Genomic DNA, 20807 nt, shown 5'->3' with positions numbered 1-20807 from the left:
CCCTGAGGATGTTGAAGAGAGATATGCAGGAAACATCCTGTGTGGAAAGATGGGGGAGCAGGCTCAGGCTGTTGGATAATGTGGTCAGTGGGGGTTACCCCAGAAGGCTCCTGCTTCAGTTGCAGGAAGCTTTTGGTCCTGCGACTTCATCCTGTAAGGTGCCTTGGGAGAGCCTCACAGTGTTCTAGCTGACCACTGACCGGCGTCTGTTCACATTCCTTGGCCTGTGTCCTGTGCAGCCTTAGGACCTGGACCTCATCTAGACAGAGGGGATAGTCATAGGTCCTGTCACAGTGGCTTGTGTGAGAATTATCAAATGACAGAGACACAGTCTGCAGGATAGGGATGTTTACCCAGTGCCCGGGATCACGGCTCCGGAGCTCCATAGGGAGCTGATCCCTACAGGGCCCATCGTGGGTTTCACCTGCTCTGGAACTCTTTTATGCCAACCTTGTCCCCTCCTGTTTGTGATACTCATGCAGCCATTCAAGATAAGGGACATGGCCTTCTTGTTGTTTGCTTGTCTTTTTGAGACAGGGTCTTGCTAGAAGCAAGAGTTCATGATCGTCCTGCCTCAGCCTCCTGAGTGCTGGGACAGGAGTGTGCCGTGCCTACTACGTGTCTCCATTTTTAGAAGAGAAAATGGTGGTCAGGTGGATGGTTTTATGGTAGGCTTGGTATGCATTCAGACACGCTCCACCCAGAAGAAAGAAGGGGCCGGGGAAAGCCACTGAGAGACAGGACCCTAAGAGAAGAGATAATGAACTTGGCATTGAAAAACAAGCAGCAGTGCTGGGCATGGTGGCACACGCTTTTAATCCTAGCACTCGGGAGGCAGAGGCAGGTGGATCTCTGTGAGTTCGAGGCCAGCCTGGTCTACAAAGTGAATCTAGGACAGCCAAGGCTACACAGAGAAACCCTATCTCGGAAAAAAGAAAAAAAAAAGAAAAGAAAAGAAAAGAAAGAAAAGAAAAAGAAAGAAAGGAAGAAAGGAAGGAAGGAAGGAAGGAAGATCTGCCTGATGACCTCACAGCCTCCTCTGGACAACTCAGGGAAGCAACAGGAGATCACACACCACTGGAACTATTCGTTTGCGTAGAAAATCAGAGCCAATGAGCTTCCTGGAAGGGTGGAGGGTACCATGGCTTTGACTGCCATCTGCTGGGAACTCATGACCAGTAATGCCTGTGCTGAGATAGAAAAGACCCAAAGGCAGTGTGTTGTGGACAAGCTATGGGAGCAACACTTTTGGAGGAAGCCCCACACTCAAACAAGAATCCAACAGCAGACATCTCTTGGCATGCCAGCTGTGGACCTGGGACGTGCACCATGAGGATTCTCACAGACCTGTGTTTGATGCTGCCACCTTGCCACGTGTCCAGTGCCACACCTAGGCTCAAGCTCCAGTATGAAGATGCCTCCCAGTTAAGCCTACTGGACGTCACCTGAATGGAATCCTGCAGAACATGCTTTTCCACGCCGCACACCTTCACTGGGTCACATGCGGCAGGGACACATCATATCTTTTTTTTCTTTTTTCCCTCATCCTGTTGTTACATCACAGTCCTTCCTTCCATGTGTGGACATTTCAGTGGCTTCAGATATTGGCCACTGCTGAAAGATTTGCTGTGAACACCTTTGTGAGTGGCTGAGCAGGCACTAGCATGTGGCATGGACGTGCTGCGTCATGCTCAGCTGGGTGAATAGCCTCGCTCTGCCTAGCCCAATCATCCCCATGCTGGTTTGTAAAAATTATTGTATGACAGATTTTAGGAGAACAAAATCTGTTTGTAAAATACCTGGGAAGCAGGAAGGGATGAGAAGACTCCACCTTATCATGCTCTTACCTTTTTTCTTTTTACTTGACTTAAACTTTTTAAACATTCTGTTTAGAACACAGAGAAATGGGTTTCACTATGACATTTTTATCCATGTATGTCATTTTAGTTATTTTTTGTTTTGTTTTTATTTTATGTGTATGAGTGTTTTGCCTGTGTATGCACATGCAGTGCCCAGGGAGGCAAGAAGAGTGTGTTCAGTCCCCTAGAACTGGAACCATGAACAACTTCGAAGTGCTCTGCGGGTGCGGGAACCGAACCTGGGTTCTCTGTGAGAACGGCCGGTGCTCTTACCCACTGAGCTGCCTCTTAGTCATCCTCCCCACTGTTGCCCGGTGCCTGTCTCTCTTTCTTGCCTGTCTCCTTTCTTCCCTAGGGTCTGTCCCTTCTGTTTCCATGGCACATACATTCTTGTGGCTCTCCTCCTCCCTCCTCATTGTCTCCTTCCTACTTTCAAGGCACACCCTTGCCTAGATTTCACAAAGAAGTGAAAATCTGTGGTGTTTGTCTTTCTGACTCTGACTTATCCTGGTTAACATAACGATTTCCAGTTCTGTCTATTTTCTACAAAGGAGAATGTAGAGTGATTCAGGGTTTGCTCTAAAGTTCCTAAGTGTTGGCCTTTTCCTCTCTGCTCAGGTACGGTCAGATGACAGCGGGCAGCTACTGCTACATTGGTCCCCAGGGAATCGTCCATGGCACAGTGGTGAGAGTCGGGCACTCGTGATGAGTGGCTGGGCCTGGTGGGTCGATTTGCTGGGCGTGGACAATAAGCACCATGCCTCCCCTTTGCCTAAAGCTTACTGTGCTGAACGCTGGTCGGCGGTACCTGGGCATCGAGGACTTGGCAGGGAAGGTCTTCGTCACCTCCGGGCTCGGCGGGATGAGCGGGGCTCAAGCCAAGGCTGCAGCCATCGTTGGATGCATTGGGGTGATCGCAGAGGTAAACTGGGGATCTTTTGCCTGCCCCGTCAAACCTCCCTGATTCACTCATTTACTCCTCTGCTGGCTGGCTTTCCTCCCGACACCTTCCTTCTATCCGCTCCTTCCCCATCCTCCAGACCTTTCCACTCTTCCCACACGCTACTTTCTTCTTATTTTCTTTCACCAACCCCCTCACCTCCTCCACAAAGGCTTGCCCAACTTACTGGATGGGTCCCTATGGCAAAGCATGGATCTGGCTTGCACAGTGCCCTCCGCCCTCCATGTTGTATGCCCGCTAACCTCCAGCCTGTGACAGCGTGTAGACAGCCACTGTTTCCTGTGTCCCATCAGATGAGGAACCTAGATAAGAGAAAATACGTGTTTGCGAATTAATTAGTATAGAGCACCCCTCCCCTCACTTTAAGCAGTTGACATCGGATGGAGGAGGTAAACAGGCTGCTCCCTGACAGAGATGTGCAGGGGTGCGAGGAGGGGGGGGGTGCGGCTTGCCCTAGTGGCTCTCACATCTGTTTGGAAGATGCCAAGGTCAAGGAAGGAAGCAGTGGGCAGAGGAAGGGAAGAGCTTTAAGATAAGTCTTGGGGACACCCCAGTGTAATTTGACTTAGCTGACACTTCCTGTGTCTTGCATGTCTTCACTAGGACTGTGTTAGGCATTTGCTCAGCAGCTCAATGATGTCGCTGTTAGCTCCTCCAGATTCTCCTGGGCTTCTCTCACGGAGACAAAGTCACTGCATCAGCCAGCCATGTCATTCCTACTCAAAGCAGAAAGAAGTGGGAAGAGGCTAGGCTCTGGCTGACCATCTCAGCAGGGAATTCATGTCTTAGAAACGCCCCTCCCCTTTTCTTCCTCATTGGTTGTAGTGACTGCCTCAGGAAAGTGGGGTGGAGGTACATGGGGTGACACCTCTCAAGGAGTTGCTCAGGGCCAGTGTGTAATGAATGGCCCGTGTCCCATGGCCTCAGGTTGACAAAGCCGCTCTTGTAAAACGCCACCAGCAAGGCTGGCTGATGGAGGTGACTGACAGCTTGGACCACTGCATTGCGAGACTCAGGTACAGTTGGCTACAAGGGACTCAGAACACTTGACCCTGAGCTTTTGGAGAAGGGGAGAGAGCACGGCTAGGGCCAGTTAGTGCCTGATGTCTGGCCACAGACGCCATCCAGAGGTTCTGCTGCGGGAGTGTCGTGAGAGGGAGGGGTGTCTCATGGAATACTGCTGCTGGCTTGTGGGCAGCCATGGGGGGCTCTGAACTTGAGACTCTCTTACCTTGCTCTGCTGAGTACTGGAATTTCAGCTGTGTATCACCATGACCATATTAACTATATTTATCCTTTTATCTATTTCTTCACATAATTTTGGAATCATCATTAGTAAATCCTACCACTTCCATGTCCTGGAAGCCCCGCCTTCCACTTCCTGTCCTTCTGCCCAGCTTATTGGCTAAACAGTGCATTATTGACAACTGCTACATCCACTCAAGGCATTCCTCCAACCTCATAAGTGTTCTATGAAGAGCCTATTAAAGTTAGACATACATTTCCCAGTAACCATCGCAACCAGCTGGGGCATGCCAGCATGCATTTTGTTTTTCTTTTCCTTGTGTCATGGGGTCTGAGAGAACATTCCTAACCCTGGCACACGCCTCCAGGCCCAAACTCATACAGGTCTAAAGTCACACAGGCCTGCATAGGCCCCCAGCAACACAGAGGCCTACAGTTACACTCAGGCCTTCTCTCATCCAGGCCCATAGCCACGTAGGCTCAAACACACAGGCCCACACAGGCACTCACACAGACTCATACCCACACCTAGGCCCCCAGTCACACACAGGCCCATAGTCAAGAGAGGTTCATACTCATACACAGGCCTACAATCACACAGAGGCCCTCTCTCTCTCTCTCTCTCTCTCTCTCTCTCTCTCTCTCTCTCTCACACACACACACACACACACACATACACACACACACACACACTCACACAGACAGGCTGTAGGTAGCCTCCTATGTATGCCACATTTGGCCAGCACTGAGCTCCCTGTGTGTAGGCAGAGCAGCTGCATCCATGGCAGCTGAGGACAGATGCAGGGCATCTGTTCTGTTCTTGTGTTCTTCTAGGGAAGCAAGAAAAAAGAAGGAGGTACTCAGCCTTGGTTACCACGGCAATGTGGTGGATCTCTGGTAAGTGGGAATTGGTGACTTGGGTACCTTCAGAGTATCAAGTGCTAAGCAAGTGCTTCCAAGTCACAAGCTCTGGGCCTCAACTCTGTCCTTCCTGGGAAAGCCCTCATCCTCTCCTAGACCCACACAGCCTTCCTGCCCACGCACTTTGCAAAGGAGAAAGTAGATCCCACCTACAAGTGGAGATGAGGGCTGAAGCTTCTGCTGGCTTGCCTTCCTCTACCCTATGCATGCCTGCCCTGCTCTGACCATCCCATCACTCCCCCCCCCCCCCCCGCAAGGGAGCGCCTGGTCCACGAACTGGATACAACAGGGGAGCTCCTGGTGGATCTGGGATCGGACCAGACTTCCTGTCACAACCCATTCAATGGTGGCTATTACCCTGTGCAGCTCAGCTTCTCAGAGGCCCAGAGCCTCATGTCCTCCAACCCCTCTGCCTTCAAGCACCTGGTACAGGAAAGGTGGGTGACAGGAAAGGGCTGCTCAGGGTAGGGCATCAGAGCCTGCAGGATCCCCGCCTCTCTGGGCCCCAACTTCTTTTCTTCAGAGGGGATTGTGGGTAGCGTACTTTGGGGAGTGGTGGGACAAACCGAATTGATGTTTATAAAATCCCCGAGGACGCTTACATGTCCATACTGGGTACATGCTGAGATGCCAGCAATACCCCACCTGGTACATTGGACCCCAGGGCCTGATGGAGAACGCTGGTTTAGGGGGCCACCACAAGGCAAAGGGGTCTTGAGGGGCTCAGTGTTTTAAGCAGAATGGCAGTTAGTGGCCTTGGGAGCAGTCATACTGAGCTAGAGGAGGCTGGTTCTAGGGGAGACTCTCTGGCACTGGGTTGAGAAGGCCTTGGGGAGGCTCTCTGGGGTGGAGCTGTGGACTCAGAACGGGGGCTGACCACCTGTGTGTTGCAGCCTGCGGAGGCATGTCTCAGCCATCAACAGGTTGGCCCAGGAGAAGTTCTTCTTTTGGGACTACGGTAATGCCTTCCTCCTGGAGGCTCAGAGAGCAGGTAAGCAGCGGGGAGGCTGGGCAAGCAGTGCCAGGGGGCCCCTGTGGGCATAGCTGCGTAAATGCTTCCCTTCTCACTTCATATCCAGAGCTGTGCCACATGCTTTCCCAGCGAACACCGGGGAGATCTCACTGCGCCTTTAGCCAGTTCTTCCTTCTGGAAACTGGTTCTGCCAGGCAGCCAGGCCTCTCTGGGCCTCAACTTCTCTTTGCATTTTTAGCGTACAAAAAATCCAGCACCTGCAAGAGATTGTTTCCTTCCAGACCATCCTCCATGGCCTTGTGCAGGGCCACTTGCAGACTTAGTGGCCCAGGGTCCTCTGAGAGGTACCTCCACCCAGACCACACAGGTGGCAATATGCCATCCAGGGTGCCCAGCACTTTTTCTCCTCTTATTTTGCCTAAGGAAAGATCTTTTTTTTAAAAAAATATATTTTATTAATTTATTAATATTACATCTCAATTGTTAGCTCATCTCTAAGGAAAGATCTTAAGACTCTGCTCCCAGCCTTTCCCGGGGCCCCTTGTTTAAGTCGTTGTCCGTGTGGTCACGGGCACTCACACAGATGGGTGACTCTGGGTGCAGGAGCAGATGTGGAGAAGAAAGGAGGCAACAAGACAGAGTTCCGCTACCCCTCCTACGTCCAGCATATTATGGGGTGAGTGATGGAGGCCCCATTTTGGGGGGTGTCTAGTCCCATTTCTGCTTCTCTCAGGACCTAGGACCTGGCCCTCCAGCTAGAAGAGCCTCTGGCATTGATCACCACCGGGCTGTGCTCTGAGACCTCACCCAAGCTGGGAAGTAGCCAGGCAGCGGTCACAGCATTTCCACATGACACGCATGTGCAGAGGGGGTTTCTGTGGGGCCTCAGAGAGAAGATAGGCAACCAAAACGCTTGGCAACCAAGGTCACCCCCTGACATGTCCCGACATGCACCCACTCATTTCCTTAAATGATATGGTCAGGAAGCTGTCCCTTGGATGGTGACTCAATCCTGAACACCAAGACCTGCTGTGGCTTGAAGTCCTTGTGCCATCTGGCTGCTCAGGGCAGGTCTGAGATGGGGCGGCAGTCAAGAGACATAGGGGAGTAGGGGTACCCATTAGAAACCAGGGCCAAGATAGACCAATCAAGAAGTCTGGATTTTTAGACTCTCGGGTGGGTCTCGGTGTGCACAGAGAGGACCAGAGAAGAATGGGAGACAGGGTCAGAATCCAGAGAGGCAGAAGCTTCCTCCTCAGCTTTACTGCTGTGGGTGGAAGCAGAGCCAAGGGTGGGCTGGGACAGAGTGGCCGTGTTCTCCCCAGGGAAGAAGCAGGAAAGAGACAGCCTGGCTGGACGCTTCTGGAGCTAGGATGGCCCAAAGCTATAGCATCCCTCTGCCTGCCTCACTTCAACTGTCACAGGAGCTGAATCACCAGGGAAGGCTGGGTCAAGCCTACACATTCACTCGGCTTTTTTTCTCAACTGTTTACTTTAGATGACTGGTTTCCGTGTAGGTGTAGTCTTTCTAAAACTAGTTTGAAAAACAAAACACGACTGTCTGTTGCATTTCTCCGCCCCTGCCACTAGAGGAGAAGTGATCCAAGTTTAGAGATGGAGTCAGAGGCCAAAGAGGAGGCAGAGGATCAGGGAGGAGCAGGAAGACTTCCTGCTTCGTGGCCGATGCTGGCCCTCTCCTCTGAGCAAGCCTACATGCCACAGCAGGAAGGTGCAGATAACCCGGCAAGGAGGTCATGCCTAAGGAGACAAATTTGTCCTTGCAGGGACATATTCTCCCAAGGCTTTGGACCCTTCCGCTGGGTATGTACATCGGGGGACCCCCAGGACCTGACTGTCACCGATCGTCTGGCCACATCAGTACTGGAGAAAGCCATTGCCGATGGAGGTGATTCTTGTGGGGTCTCCCAAATCCCCTGCTTCTGTAGGGCGCCTGGTGGCCAGTGCCAGCTTCTGCAAGTATCTCAGGACCACAGGTTGCTGCACAAGGGGACCTCGAGCACTTCCCCAACCTTGCCCTGTGGAAGCTGTGCTGAGCATGGTGACCTATGCAGATGTCAGGCTCCACCCTCCAGCTCTGTGTCCAGCTCTGCCTCTGCCCCTGCTGGTTGTAGTCATGGGGAACTTAGGTCACCCAGCTATCTGTCACCATGACAAAACACCTGAGTGAGCCAGCCTTCCTCTTAAATTGGGGGGGGGGGGCGTTCTTTGGGCTCCTGGCTTCAAAAGGTTTCAGCGGCGGTCAGTTGGCCCCATTATTTAGGGATGGAGCACCCCTGGGAAGGAAGCAAGGAGGAGTGACTGGTGCCCCAACATCTCCTTCAAGGGTACACCCCGCCCCCAGTGAACCCCCCTTCCACACACCTCTTAAATGTTCCATCTTCCTCCAATAGTGCCCCAGGCTGGCAAACAGCTCACATTGCTCTGGGCTTGCTGGGTGTTGATGAGCAGCTGGCCCTCTCTGGCCCAGTGCCTCTCCTGCAGGCCCCCCACCCCACGAGTGGGTTAGGGAGTCACTGGAGCATTGGCCTTGTTTGATGTTGTCAAGAGCACTTCTCATTCGCTTCAGATGCCTTCTGTGAGCATGCCGGCCCCATGCCAGGCCCTGTCCACACCCACCTGATCCTCAAGTTCTCTGATTACTAGGCCCCTGAGTTCATCTTGGCCATAGATGTAGAGGTTTGCTTCTGCCTCTCCGCTGGGTGTCTGCAGTCTTCCTGTGTCTGTATGCCCCTGCTGCTTTCTTAAAGCACGTTGTCCTTTCCAGCATAATTGACATTGTCAGTCAAGTGTAACGAGGAGGCCAAGGACAAGTGGAAGGGAGTGACTGGGCTTTTACATTGGGACATCTGGCCCGCTGCTTTCCCACCTTCTGTGGCTCAGAACAGCTACCTGGCCCTAAGCAGGCACAGCTGGGTGTCAGCTGGGTGGCTACCATCCAGTGCTCCACAAAGGAGCAGAGTGTTGTCACACCTACAGATGCAGTGACTTAGGACTCCCCCAGCACAACCAGTGTCCCTGGGACCAGCTCCAATGTGACCTGCCCTTGCAGAGCAGGAACAGTCCAGCCTGGGGAGTTTCCACCAGACAGAGAAGACAGATGCTGAGGACCTCCAGGGTACAGCCTACAGAGCAGGGCTGCAGAGTCGCAAACAGCGATGTGTCCAAGTGCTGCCTTCATCCCAAATATAATTTTTTTAAAGCGCAATATCTTATTTCAGTAAGGTATTGGTGTTCTCTGTGCTGACCGCCGGGTCTCAGGTCTTACAGTACCAGTCTGAACCCATGAGCTGCTCAGACCAGCTGTGCATCATGGCGACCTTCCTCTTCTTGCTGCTCCTGGGGTAGGCGATGCTTTACCACCTTAAGGCCTGGATTCAGTCTGTCTGGAATTCTGTCCCCACAGAGCTTCTCAGCATTAAGGACTCTGACTTTCTTTTCTGTCAGGAGCCTTTATCCACCCAATGTTCCTCACACTTTTGTTCTCAGCCAACTGTAGCTCTCGCTCCTGTGTCTGGTTCCATATCTGGTATACAGTAGGTACTCAATACCTGTTCCTTGAGGAAATGAATGCATCAGCAATGGGCTGCACAGGCCAATACCCTAATTCATGTCAACACTGCACTGCTTCCTAAATTAAGGGAGGCTAATGTAGGGGGGAATCACCCATGGACTCCAGGTGCCTGTGACAAACATCGAGCAGAAAAAGGAGTTGGGGCTCCTGGCAGCAGCTTCCAGGACCTAAGATACCCCTCCTTTTTCTTCCCGCAGTGAAGGCATCCGTGAAGCTACAGTATCTGGATAACATCCGCTGGATCCGGGAGGCTGCCAAGCACCAGCTGGTGAGAGCTTAGCTTGGGGAAAGTGGGTACAGCAGATCCCTGGAGGAGGCTGAGCCGTCAACAAACTGCTCAGAAACAAGGCGCCCCAGCCATGGAGGTCTCAGCACAGTTCCAGCACCCATTTTGCCATGTCCTGAGAGGTGCAGACCCTGCATCCTTGAGACTGTTGACAGCAGCACTATGGTGGCCACCTTATCCAGGAAAGGGGCTTGTAAAAGGGTGGCTGGGTAGCAATGTGGAGAGACTGGAGCCCTTAGACAGTGTTGGTGGGAGTGTAAAGCAGTATAATCTGGCTGTCCCATGCTGGCTGTAGATCTAACTGGATTGGAAACAGATTTCAGGGTCCTGCAGGTACTGTAACTAAAACCCCCAAGGCAAGCCAAAGGGCTCTTGGTAAACGAATGGGTCAACAAAATGTCTCTTCTTACAATACAACAAGTAAGGGCATTCTGGCAGTCACTACCACCTGGGAGAAACTGGAAAGCATGATGTTAAGTGAAAAAGGCCAGCCGTGGAGCTGTGGATGCCACCCGCATGCAGCCCCTAGAATAGGCAAGTTGTAGACAGGGAAGTAGCAGGGTGTGTGGCCCGGAAAGGCGGCAGTGGGGTGGGGGTGGGGTGCAGGGGAGTCAGTGCTTCATAGGGACAGAGCTTTGGTGTAGAAAAATAAGCCTGGAGCCAGATGCTAGGGCCAGCTGCATGGCACTATGAGGAGACCCATGCAAATGTGGTCACTTTTATGTCATGTGTATATCTTACCTAGGGTTTCTATTGCTGTGATGAAACCCCATGACCAAAAGCAAGTTGGGGAGGAAAGAGTTTATTCAGCTTACACTTCCAGGTAACAGTCCATCACTGAAGAAAGTCAGGACAGGAATTCACTCAAATAGGGCAGGAACTTGGAGGCAGGAGAATCCGATGCAGAGGCCATGGAGGGGTGCTGCTTACTGGTTTGCTCATCTGACTTGTTCGGCCTGCTCTCTTATATAACTCAGGATTACCAGCCCAAGGATGGCACTGCCCACAATGGGTTGGACCATCCCCCATCAATCACTAAGAAAACACCCTACATCTGGATCTTTTTTTTTTTAAAGATGTATTTATTTATTATTATGTATATAGTACTCTGCCTGCATATACACCCGCAAGGCAGAAGAGGGCATCAGATCATATTATAGATGGTTGTAAGACACCATGTGGTTGCTGGGATTTGAACTCAGACCTCGGTGCTCTTAACCTCTGAGTCATCTCTCCAGGCCCTACATCTGGATCTTGTGGAGGCATTTCCTCAGTTGAGAGCCTCTCCTTTCAGATAACTCTAGCCTGTGTCAAGTTGAATGCCTTATACACTCAGCTCACTTTCTCCTCACACGGTCAAAAGCACGAGACCGCGAAGTGGCGCTGCTCATGTTATGAGTCTTCCCTCCTCAGTTAACCTTTCCAGAAAGTCTTCCTAGGTGTGTCTCCAAGGCCATTCTAAATCCAATCAGATTGACGATGAAGATTAACTACCACGGCCGATTTATATCTGTTCTTCTTCATTTCCTCCCCACCCCCACCCCCAAGAAATCTGAACACCTCACAGCACCTATTCAGACATAACAGATTAAAAATAAATAAAGACTAGAGGCATGTGGAGTAACCGAGGCCCTTTGCCAGACTCAGTGAGGACTGGTCCCACTGTCCATGCCAGCTCTGGGCTCAGTAAGATACGAGTGTTGCCGGGCATGGTGGCGCACGCCTTTAATCCCAGCACTCGGGAGGCAGAGGTAGGCCGATCACTGTGAGTTCGAGGCCAGCCTGGTCTACAAAGTGAGTCCAGGATGGCTAAGACTACACAGAGAGACCCTGTCTCGAAAAACAAAACAAAACAAAACAAAAAACAAAAAACAAAAAAAACAAACAAAAAGATACGAGTGTCCCCCATGGCCTGTCCTTGCCACCTTTTGCACAGTTTTGTCTAGCTCCCCAGGTAGGATGGGTAGACATGCAGCGCCTCCTTTAGAGAAACCGTGGCTTATCAGCCCAGGAACTACCAACATTTGGGAAGGAGACTTCTTTCAAATTGTGGCAAGATATACATACATAAATAATCACAAGTCTTAGAATCTTCTTTCAAGCCTTTTTGGGGTACAGCTCTGAATGTGAAGCACACTCAGTGCTATCTTGCCTCCTTTGCCATCTATTTCCAGAACGTTCCCATCTTCCATCCTAAGTGGTTGTGAGTAAACACCAGCCTCCCTCCCTCCCCAGCTCAGGTGCCCCTTAAGAATGGGGTGGCGCAGTGTTTGTCTAGTCCTGACTAGTGGGCTCCAGCTGCCGTGTCGCAAGGTCTTTTTGTTCAGCGTGAGTCAGAATCCTCTACCCTTCCAAGGCCGAATGTTACAGTTTTCCCTTGGTTACCAAAGTCGGGAGAGTGTTTCCAGCTCCCAGTGGGTACCACAGCCCACTCTGATCCTTAACACACATGAGATCGTGTTGGCACACAACCTACACAGTCCCCCGACATGCCTTGCATCACCTCTAGGTGACTTGTTAGACCTAAGATAAGGCCATGAAAATAATAAATAGTTGCTTAGGAAATATTCACAAGGAAAAAGTTCATGCACATTTAGTACCGGTGGGTTTTTTCCTTGAAATTTTTCTTTCATGTGTATATGTGTGATATGCATGTGTGTGTGCATGTTTGCATATGCAGGGCACATGTGTATATAATTCATGTGCATGTGTGTCTGTGTTCAAGGCCAGAAGCTGACAATATGCCTGTCTTCTTTGATTACTCTCCACGTTTTATTTACTGAGGCAAGGCCTCTCGTTCAACCCAGAACTTGCTGTCTAGCTAGTCGGGCTGCCCCAGGGGTATCATCTCAGCCTATTGAGCACTGAGCTTACTGCTAAGGAATGCTGCATGCTCAGCTCTCATGTGGATGCCGGGGATCTGAACTCTGATCCTCACACTTGCATGAAAAACATTTGCTGCACTGACATATCTCCCCTGGCTCTTTCCCTGAACTGTTAAAAAAGATACTGTCTTATGTAGGCCTGGATGTCCTGGGACTCACTATATAGCCCAGGCTGGCCTCAAACTCACAGAGATGGGCTTGCCTCTGCCTCCTGGGTGCTAGGTTAAAGGTGTATGCTCTCATGCCCAGAACATCCCAGGGCATTCTTGATCAGTGGCTAGTGGAATCTGCAAGTGTGGAAGCGGGAGACACGGGCTCTACTCTGTCCATGGATAGGCCACATTTTGCCTGTCTGCGCTTCAGCTGCTGGACAGCTGTTGTTTCCACCTCTCGCTGTTGTGAATGATGCTGCAGCACTCCTGGCTGTGCAGACATCCACACCCAGGGAGTCTGGATTAATTTCTGTGCCGTCCACACACCACCCAAAGCTGTCTGCAGCCACCACCAAGTAGCATCCTCCCGGTTGAGAAGCATGGGGCCGAGAGATGGTTCGTCTTCATTTCTGGAGGGCCCCTGATATCTCCTTCCAGAGGTGCAGCACAAGAGCAGGAGCTCCAAGTATCAACCTGTAGGGCCTCAGTTTTCTCTTCTGTGGGACCAAGCTTGTGATGAGAAAGCGGCATCTTCCGGAAGACGCAGCTTTGGACTGTACTCAGCTTTGGAGAGTACTTGCAGCAAGCCAGGCTTGGTTAATCCTCACATCGGCAGTACTATTATGATGTGGAAAGGGCTCAAAGAGTCAGGGTGCAAACCTTCATGGAGTCAGTCTCTGGGAGTCCTTCAGAGATGGACCTTAAAGAAAGGAATGAGGTAGCCAGACCTCATGAGAAGTCTATCTGTGGACATGCATCAGCCCACCACTGTGGTATCTAGGGGAGATGGCCCAGGGCTTCTGGGCCATCTGGGGGTCACCCTAGATGGGCCAGCAGGCTGTTGTTGGCCAGGTAACACGGCTCCAGTATCCCTCGCACCTCTCCTGTACCAAGCTCTTAGATGCTTGCATTTTTTGGCTAAAGGGCTTTCTCATTCTCTCCTTTGCAGGTGGTGGGCTCCCAGGCAAGGATCCTGTACTCAGACCAGAAAGGCCGTGTGGCCATTGCTGTGGCCATTAACCAGGCCATCGCCAGTGGGAAGATCAAGGTGACAGCCTGTGCTTTACCGGGGGTCCATAGACACCTAATCTCACAGGCTCTACTTGGGGGCCTTTCACCTAGGACTTCCCACTCACACCCCGGTCTGCCCTTCCTACCTCTCCAACCTTCTGAGAGAGCTGCTGCCACCACTACCCTGCCTTAGGAACAGTGAGTTTCCACCCTCCTCTGGCTGAGCACCCTTGCAGGAATACTAGGGTCCCTGAAGTCCTTGGCTGTTGTGGAGCAGATGGACAAGGGGCCTCAAGAGGAGCTGCTCTGGGAGCCTGGCCCTGCTTGGGAGGCAAGGGGGAGGGAAGGAGAACACGGAGGGCCTAGCATCCTCCCAGAATCCCAACTCTGAAACTACATCACTGGTGAGGGAACTAGAGACAAGGAATGAGCATGCGCATTCAAGGCCAAGGCCCAGCACTGTCCCTTTTGCTGTGGCCTGCCCAAGTCAGATCACTCTGACTTTTTGTTTTCCATTTGGTGTAAAGAATAGCATGGCAAAACCCCCAATGTGGGTGTGAGGCTCAAATGAGTCACAGTCCACACAGATAATGCCGTGCGTCTTTGCTGAGTTACCTTGTTCAAGCTGTGAAAAATGGCTCAAGTTGGCTCATTCTTCTCACACTTCCTGGGACCCCAATCCTGAGCCCATGCACTTGAGTAAGCTGGTTGCTCCTTTCCTTCTTGTTGCGGGGACTTGTGTCCTGTTCCTGGTGGCATTGCTCTGTCTGGAGTACTAGGAATGTCATTCAGAGGTGAGTGTGAACTGAGAAAGGTGTGAGGTACGGGGAAGTCATCCCTGCAGGTGTCCCAGGGTGGCGCCTGCAGCAAGCACAGCATCCTGGGCAATTTGAGATGCTTCCCCCAAAGCATGCTGGCATCCAAGCTAGCCTTCCCCCTCTTTTGTTCACTGGACAATGTTTGGTAAAGCTCTACTGTGCTAGGGCCTCAGGACACAGCAGAGGGCAGGATGGACAAAGCCCTAACCTTGGAGCTGGTGTGAGGAAGGGAGGCTGATGACACATAGCCAGATGACTCATCACACAGATATAAGTTGTAGGTGTCATGGTTGGTCAGGACAGGCCTTCCTGGGCTGCTGCTATTCAAGTGAATGACCAGAGGTGCTAGAAAGCAATTTCACTGCAAAGATGAAGTCATGGGCACAATACGACTTGCTCAAGGAAGGCAAGGGTAGCTGAGAGGTTCTGCGTTCCATGGAGAACTCAAGCCTTCCAGTAGGCTGCATCATATTTCATGAGCCTCTGAAATTCCAAGAGCCACTGTGGAGAGTTGGGAAGGCTGGCTGTATCTCCTTCATTGTGCACTTTGAGTATGATGCCTGGGTCAGGCCTAGGAACAGCATTCCCTCATTGGAGCCAAGTGGCAGTCCCCATGGCCACTGGGAACTGCTCCCTTTGACCTCACCCAGGAGGATACTTGACAATGCGGGTACCCATATCTCTCCTGTGGCCATCTTGCTGGCTCCGGGTCCCCTTTGCCCACCTCTTTCACTCTGACCTTATAGGGCTATAGGAAAAGCTTACTTTCATGATGGGAGCAGGCTTTACACAGCACAAGTGACCTGTGCCCACCTGTCCTCAACCACACCTGCTGTACCTCCAGGGTTAGCAGCATTCTACCACATGAGGACAGGCAGGAAAGCTGCCCTCTATTCCTACTGAGTCCCCAGGGCTCCTGAAATCTTTAGTATAGAGGAAGCACTATTTACACATGTGGCTGTTTTCATCGTGTGGTCTTTGGCCTCGCTGAAAACTACCAGCACAAAAAGGGTCCTGGCAATTACCTGGCAAATGAGCCCAGATAACCAAAGCCCAGGAAGAGGGGGTGACCTGCTTGACTTCACACAGGGAGTTTTGTCCATACCTCTGCTTCCCAGGTTACAAGGGGGCACTTTCTAGCTGTGCATAACCACACCTACACCCACACACCTAACGTTTCCTCCTAGCCCCTTCCCTCACTGCAAAGCCTCGGGGATCGAGCTCCTCGAGGGTGGGGCCCAGACTTGATATAGCACGCATGGGTTTGCACCCCAGCTTACCAGCTTTCAAGCCCTTTGGTGTAGGCCGAGTTCCTTAGCCTTTCTGTGCCTCTGTCATCCTGCCCATGACGTGAGCATGTTAGCAGTCTTGTTATCTGGGTAGGGTTTTGGAGAAGATGTCTGCTCTTGTGCTGGAACCACCTGGTACACAGGAACCCACCAACAGCTTCAGGCGCTCTTCTAGCCAGAGTGGGTCTATGTTCAAAGTGAAGAAATCTAGTCGGTGTCTGGAATAGCCCCACTTTCATCCTCTGCCTCAGGCCAGCCAGCCTGGTAGATACTACTGACTGATATATCCTTCCCTGTTCCTGCAGGCACCGGTGGTGCTGAGCCGTGACCACCATGACGTGAGTGGCACTGACAGCCCCTTTAGGGAGACTTCCAATATTTACGATGGCTCTGCCTTCTGCGCAGGTGAGGAAGACCATAGTCCCAGCAATTCTGGCAGCTGGGTGGGGTAGGGAGCATGGCTTGAGCTTAAGAATTAGAAGCATCCTGGGTAACAGAGAGACCTCATCCCAAAGGGAGGAAGTAGATTCCCCATCTTCCAGATTCTGGGCTGCAGGCTTTCTTCCTTTTCTTCTGCTTCCTTTCCCCCACCACCTCCTCCTCCTCCTCCTCCTCTTCCTCCTCCTCTTCTTCTTCCTCCTCCTCCTCTTCCTCCTCCTCTTCCTCCTTCTCTTCCTCCTCCTCTTTCTCTTCCTCATCTTCCTCTTTTTCTTCCTCCTCCTTTTTCTCCTCCTCCTCTTCCCTTCCTCTTCCTCCTCTTCCTAGGAGTGGGAGAGCCCAGGTTCCCTGATGTCTGTGAGAATGAGGGAGGGTGTGTGAAATACAGAGTTACAAGAGGAAGCTGCGTTTTATGCCTGTGTCTCCAGGATGACAAAATGACAATGATCACAGACCTCCTCACATCTGTCCTTCAACATGCTAGGTGCTTAGAAGGCAAATGGCTGGGGTTCTGCTTCCCCACAGTTCACTGGCTGTGCGTCTGTCCTGTAATGAGGGCACAGCCCTGCTGCACAAAGGGCTGAGGAAAAACAAAACTAGGGCTGAAATAGTGAGAACTGACTAGTTACTTGTAGCCAGCGAGGAAGCATTGTCACCTCTGCCAAAGCTGTCCCCCAGCAAAGGAAGCCCGAGGCTCTTTACTGTGCATACACCTCACATTAGGCATGCTCAGTTGGTGCTCACACACGCAGCATCATACACTAACTGTTCAAAAAGAAATGCTGGACAGGTATGCCTCCTGGGTAGGGAGTTGAGAGTGATAATAAGCAAATTTATCTAAGCCATCTAGAAGACTGAGGCAGAGTGACTTCTGGGTTTCTCTGGAGGGCCTTATCTGGAGCAAAGGTGCTACTTGGAGGAATGCTAACAGCATTTAAAGAGACAGCACATTCACTGTGCTGAGGTGATCATCTCTCAAGTGCCTGTCCAGCGGCCAACTTGGGGACCTCACTTCTCTGGTGGAGTCAAGAAGTGTCATTCATTTGCAGTCCCTACCGAGCAGGCTTTCAGTGTCAGAGAGTGTAGCTGTAGGGACGGATAATAGGGACAACTGGGCTTCGTCAGTTTCTCTGCCTTCTCTGTTTCTAGCCTTCCCTGTCCCTGTTCCCCCACTTGCCCCCATCACACTGTCCTTCAGTCCCAAGAATCAGCAATCTGGCCCTCAGGACCACCTAGTGCAAGGGACGATGGGTCATGCTTGCCTTGTTTCTGCAGACATGGCCGTACAGAACTTCGTGGGAGATGCCTGTCGTGGTGCCACCTGGGTTGCACTTCACAACGGAGGGGGTGTAGGCTGGTAAGAAGATGTGAGGGCAGGCCGTGGGCTGATGTGGAGACCGTGGGGTCCTCTTGGGACAGGGACAGGGACAGGGCTGGGCCCCTGGAGTTCTTGGACTTAGATCCTTGGCCGCTTGTTCTACTGAGGACTTTGTGCAAATGCATTCCTCATGTGAGCTGGGAACCAGAGGGTGAGTATGTTGGGGTGCAGAGGGTGGAGGGACAGGGAGGGGGCTTCATCAGTTTGGCCCATACCAATCACATGGGACACAAAGGCCAGCGTGACCAGCAGCCGGGCTTGCTTCCACTCTCGTCCCCACTGTAACTATCTCACTTGAAAGAGTGGGAGCCCATGGTTGCCAGGACCGCGGGTTCTAGGCCCCAACTCTCCCCCATAGCTCACAGCTATGTCCACACAGGTCACTTTCCAGTCAGCACCAGGGCAAGGTCATTGGGACCCCTATGATGGTCTCTGGGGTGGCTGGTTTTTTGTTTTGTTTTGTTTTGTTTTGTTTTTTTCCTTTTTGTAACAGTAAAGATCTCCAGCTTGTGGAGGGGAAAGGCTTATCTGGCCCACAGTTTCACAAGTTACAGTCCACGGTCAATTGACCACACTGTTTAGGGAGCACAACATAGCAGGGGCCTCTAGGGGCAGGGACAGAACAAGTTATTCATGACAGGAAAAAGAAGAAACCAGGGTCTCATGGGGTCCTGTCTGCCAAGGGCAGTTCCTCCGTGACCTGAAGCCCTACCCCTTAAAAGTTCTACCACCTCCCTCAGGGGAACATTTGAAATCCAAACTGTATGGATCTCATTCTGAATGGCACTGGCTGTTCCTCTGCAGCTAAGAGTATTCACTCAGATCCTCAGACAAAGACAGCAACACCCAGTGACCTCTTTCAGTCTTCCCTCTCACAGGATCAAGGAAAGAGCATAGGCATTACAGATGAAGAGACTGAGGCACAGACAGTTTGCCTCTGCCGGGAAAGTTTCTTGTCTGGGATTCTGACATAAACACACACACACACACACACACACACACAGAGAGAGAGAGAGAGAGAGAGAAAGAGAGAGAGAGAGAGAGAGAGAGAGAGAGAGAGAGAGAGAGAGAGAGAGAGAGAGAGCACTTTGAGCTGGATCCAGGGAAGCCTCTGTTTTGAAAAGCCAAGTCCTTCCATTAACCAGCCTCCCAGCATATTCAGATGGCTGACTTGGCCTCATGCCCACCAAGACTGCAATTCCTAGCTACAGTCCAGTCAGGTGACTTTAATTAATGGAAAATGTGACCACAGTGCATGCTCTGGCTAGAGATGAACAGCACAGACAAGAGCTCCCTGGCTATGGGGTGCCAGGGAAGGGACCAGTGTGACTGTTAAAGAGACTGAAGCTCATCCCTAGCCTGACAAGACAAACGCAGCAGGCCGCAGCCTGGGGATTTGGCAGGGAAGATGTGGGAACCACCAAGGCAAAAAGGGCTGAGAGACCTGGCTCATCCCTGTCACTTCTCCAAGGAAAAGCCACACCCACCTCTGTGGCTGTAATTTTTTCCTTGTTTGGCAGAAATCTCCCGAGTCATAGCTGTTTGGCCTCGGGCTGTTTGACTTGTTTCTCCACTTCCTGGACTGTCTATTGCTTCCCTGTTAAAAGGACCTTCCCTGTTCAAGGTCACCACCCACAGCTCTGTGTCATTTTAGTGCACTTCATGGCCTTGGCCTCCTCACAGACTTTTGGAGTGTCTGCTTGGTGGCCACTTTTGTGCTGTGTGTCCACTGGTCACATTTGGTGAGAGCACCCACTGGCTGAAGCTCTGTGTGCTCCAGGCTATGTCTGCAGGTCAGGGCCGTCCAGCCAAGTCAGCGAGCAAGAGAGATTGTACCTTAGCAAAGACTTTCCTGAGCTATTTCTTTCTGTTGTATTTTGTCATTTTGTTTTGTTGTTTGTTTGTTTTGAGGCAAGGTTTCTCTGTGTAGCCCTGGCTGTCTTGGACTCACTTTGTAGACCAGGCAGGCAGCAAACCCACAGAGATCCTCCTGCCTCTGCCTCCCCGAGTACTGAGGTTACAGGCATGCGCCACTGTACTGGGCTTCAGAGCTATTTCTAGAGGAAGGGATGGCAGGTGGGTAGACACCTTATGTCACAGGGTCATCTCACAGACCAGGCATCAGCTCAGGCAGCTTCTGGGCAGTCAGTGCATCAGGGCAACCGGCAGCCCACCTGTGGCATGGCAGCCTCCAGCCAGCCTTCCCATGGACCCATCTACTCTTTTGTTTTACTTTGTCTTTATTTTGTTTTGTTTTTTTCCGAGACAGGGTTTCTCTGTGTAGCCTTGGTTGTCCTAGACTCTCTTTGTAGATCAGGCTGACCTCGAACTCACAGCAATTCGAGGCCTCTGCCTCCCGAGTGCTGGGATTAAAGGCATGCGCCACCATTGGCCAGCACGCTCATCAATTCTTGATCACCACTTTGGTGGGCCCTGAGAAGCAGCCTCTCTCCCTTCTCAGAGCACTGTCCCAGATCAGGGGGTAGCTCTGGTGAACAAACAGGCATCAAGCAGAAGGTGATGCAGGGAGGGTCTTGGAGGTCTACATGAAGTGGACAAGACTAGCCCAGAAACATAATTGGCTGAGAAGCCAGAATGTTGCCACTGTGTTCTGCTCACCGCATGGCTTTGTGATGTAGAGGTCAATGTGACGAGGCTTCCCCAATGCTGATATCTTCTCAAGCCAATGCCTGCTGCAAATCCGTGGGGTTAGGGATGGGGGCGGGAATTAGGGTGTGCCTTATGGTCCGATTACTGTTTTTCTTGTTTTACTGCTCTAAAAACTGGGTGTGTCTTATGGTCCGAAAAATACGGTAAGTCGACGCAGGGCGTGAGCTGGGAACCATTCTGTCTCTTGCAGGGGCGAGGTGATCAATGGGGGATTTGGCCTTGTGCTAGACGGGACCCCAGAGGCTGAGCAGAAAGCCAGGATGATGCTTGGCTGGGATGTTTCCAATGGTGTAAGTTCCTCCATAACTCCTCAGCTCTCCCTACCCCTT

The 20807-nt window shown here is 51.7% G+C and overlaps 1 protein-coding gene across 1 annotated transcript in view; it reads left to right on the top strand.

The window, feature by feature from the left end:
* UROC1 (urocanate hydratase 1) overlaps positions 1 to 20807 on the top strand; it is a 39856-nt gene that overhangs the window by 15060 nt on the left and 3989 nt on the right. The window contains exons 8-20 of the mRNA XM_084766370.1: positions 2478 to 2544; positions 2638 to 2781; positions 3748 to 3836; positions 4900 to 4962; positions 5244 to 5423; positions 5880 to 5977; positions 6563 to 6635; positions 7744 to 7865; positions 9749 to 9819; positions 13824 to 13922; positions 16298 to 16397; positions 17706 to 17787; positions 20669 to 20768. Coding sequence (XP_084622496.1) covers positions 2478 to 2544; positions 2638 to 2781; positions 3748 to 3836; positions 4900 to 4962; positions 5244 to 5423; positions 5880 to 5977; positions 6563 to 6635; positions 7744 to 7865; positions 9749 to 9819; positions 13824 to 13922; positions 16298 to 16397; positions 17706 to 17787; positions 20669 to 20768 — 1288 coding nt within the window. The remainder of the gene's footprint in view (positions 1 to 2477; positions 2545 to 2637; positions 2782 to 3747; positions 3837 to 4899; positions 4963 to 5243; positions 5424 to 5879; positions 5978 to 6562; positions 6636 to 7743; positions 7866 to 9748; positions 9820 to 13823; positions 13923 to 16297; positions 16398 to 17705; positions 17788 to 20668; positions 20769 to 20807) is intronic.

The sequence above is a fragment of the Acomys minous genome, assembly GCF_964271855.1.
Source record: "Acomys minous genome assembly, chromosome: 17".
In the NCBI taxonomy this organism is placed as follows: Eukaryota; Metazoa; Chordata; class Mammalia; order Rodentia; family Muridae; genus Acomys; species Acomys minous.
This window is presented reverse-complemented; position numbering and strand designations above follow the sequence as displayed.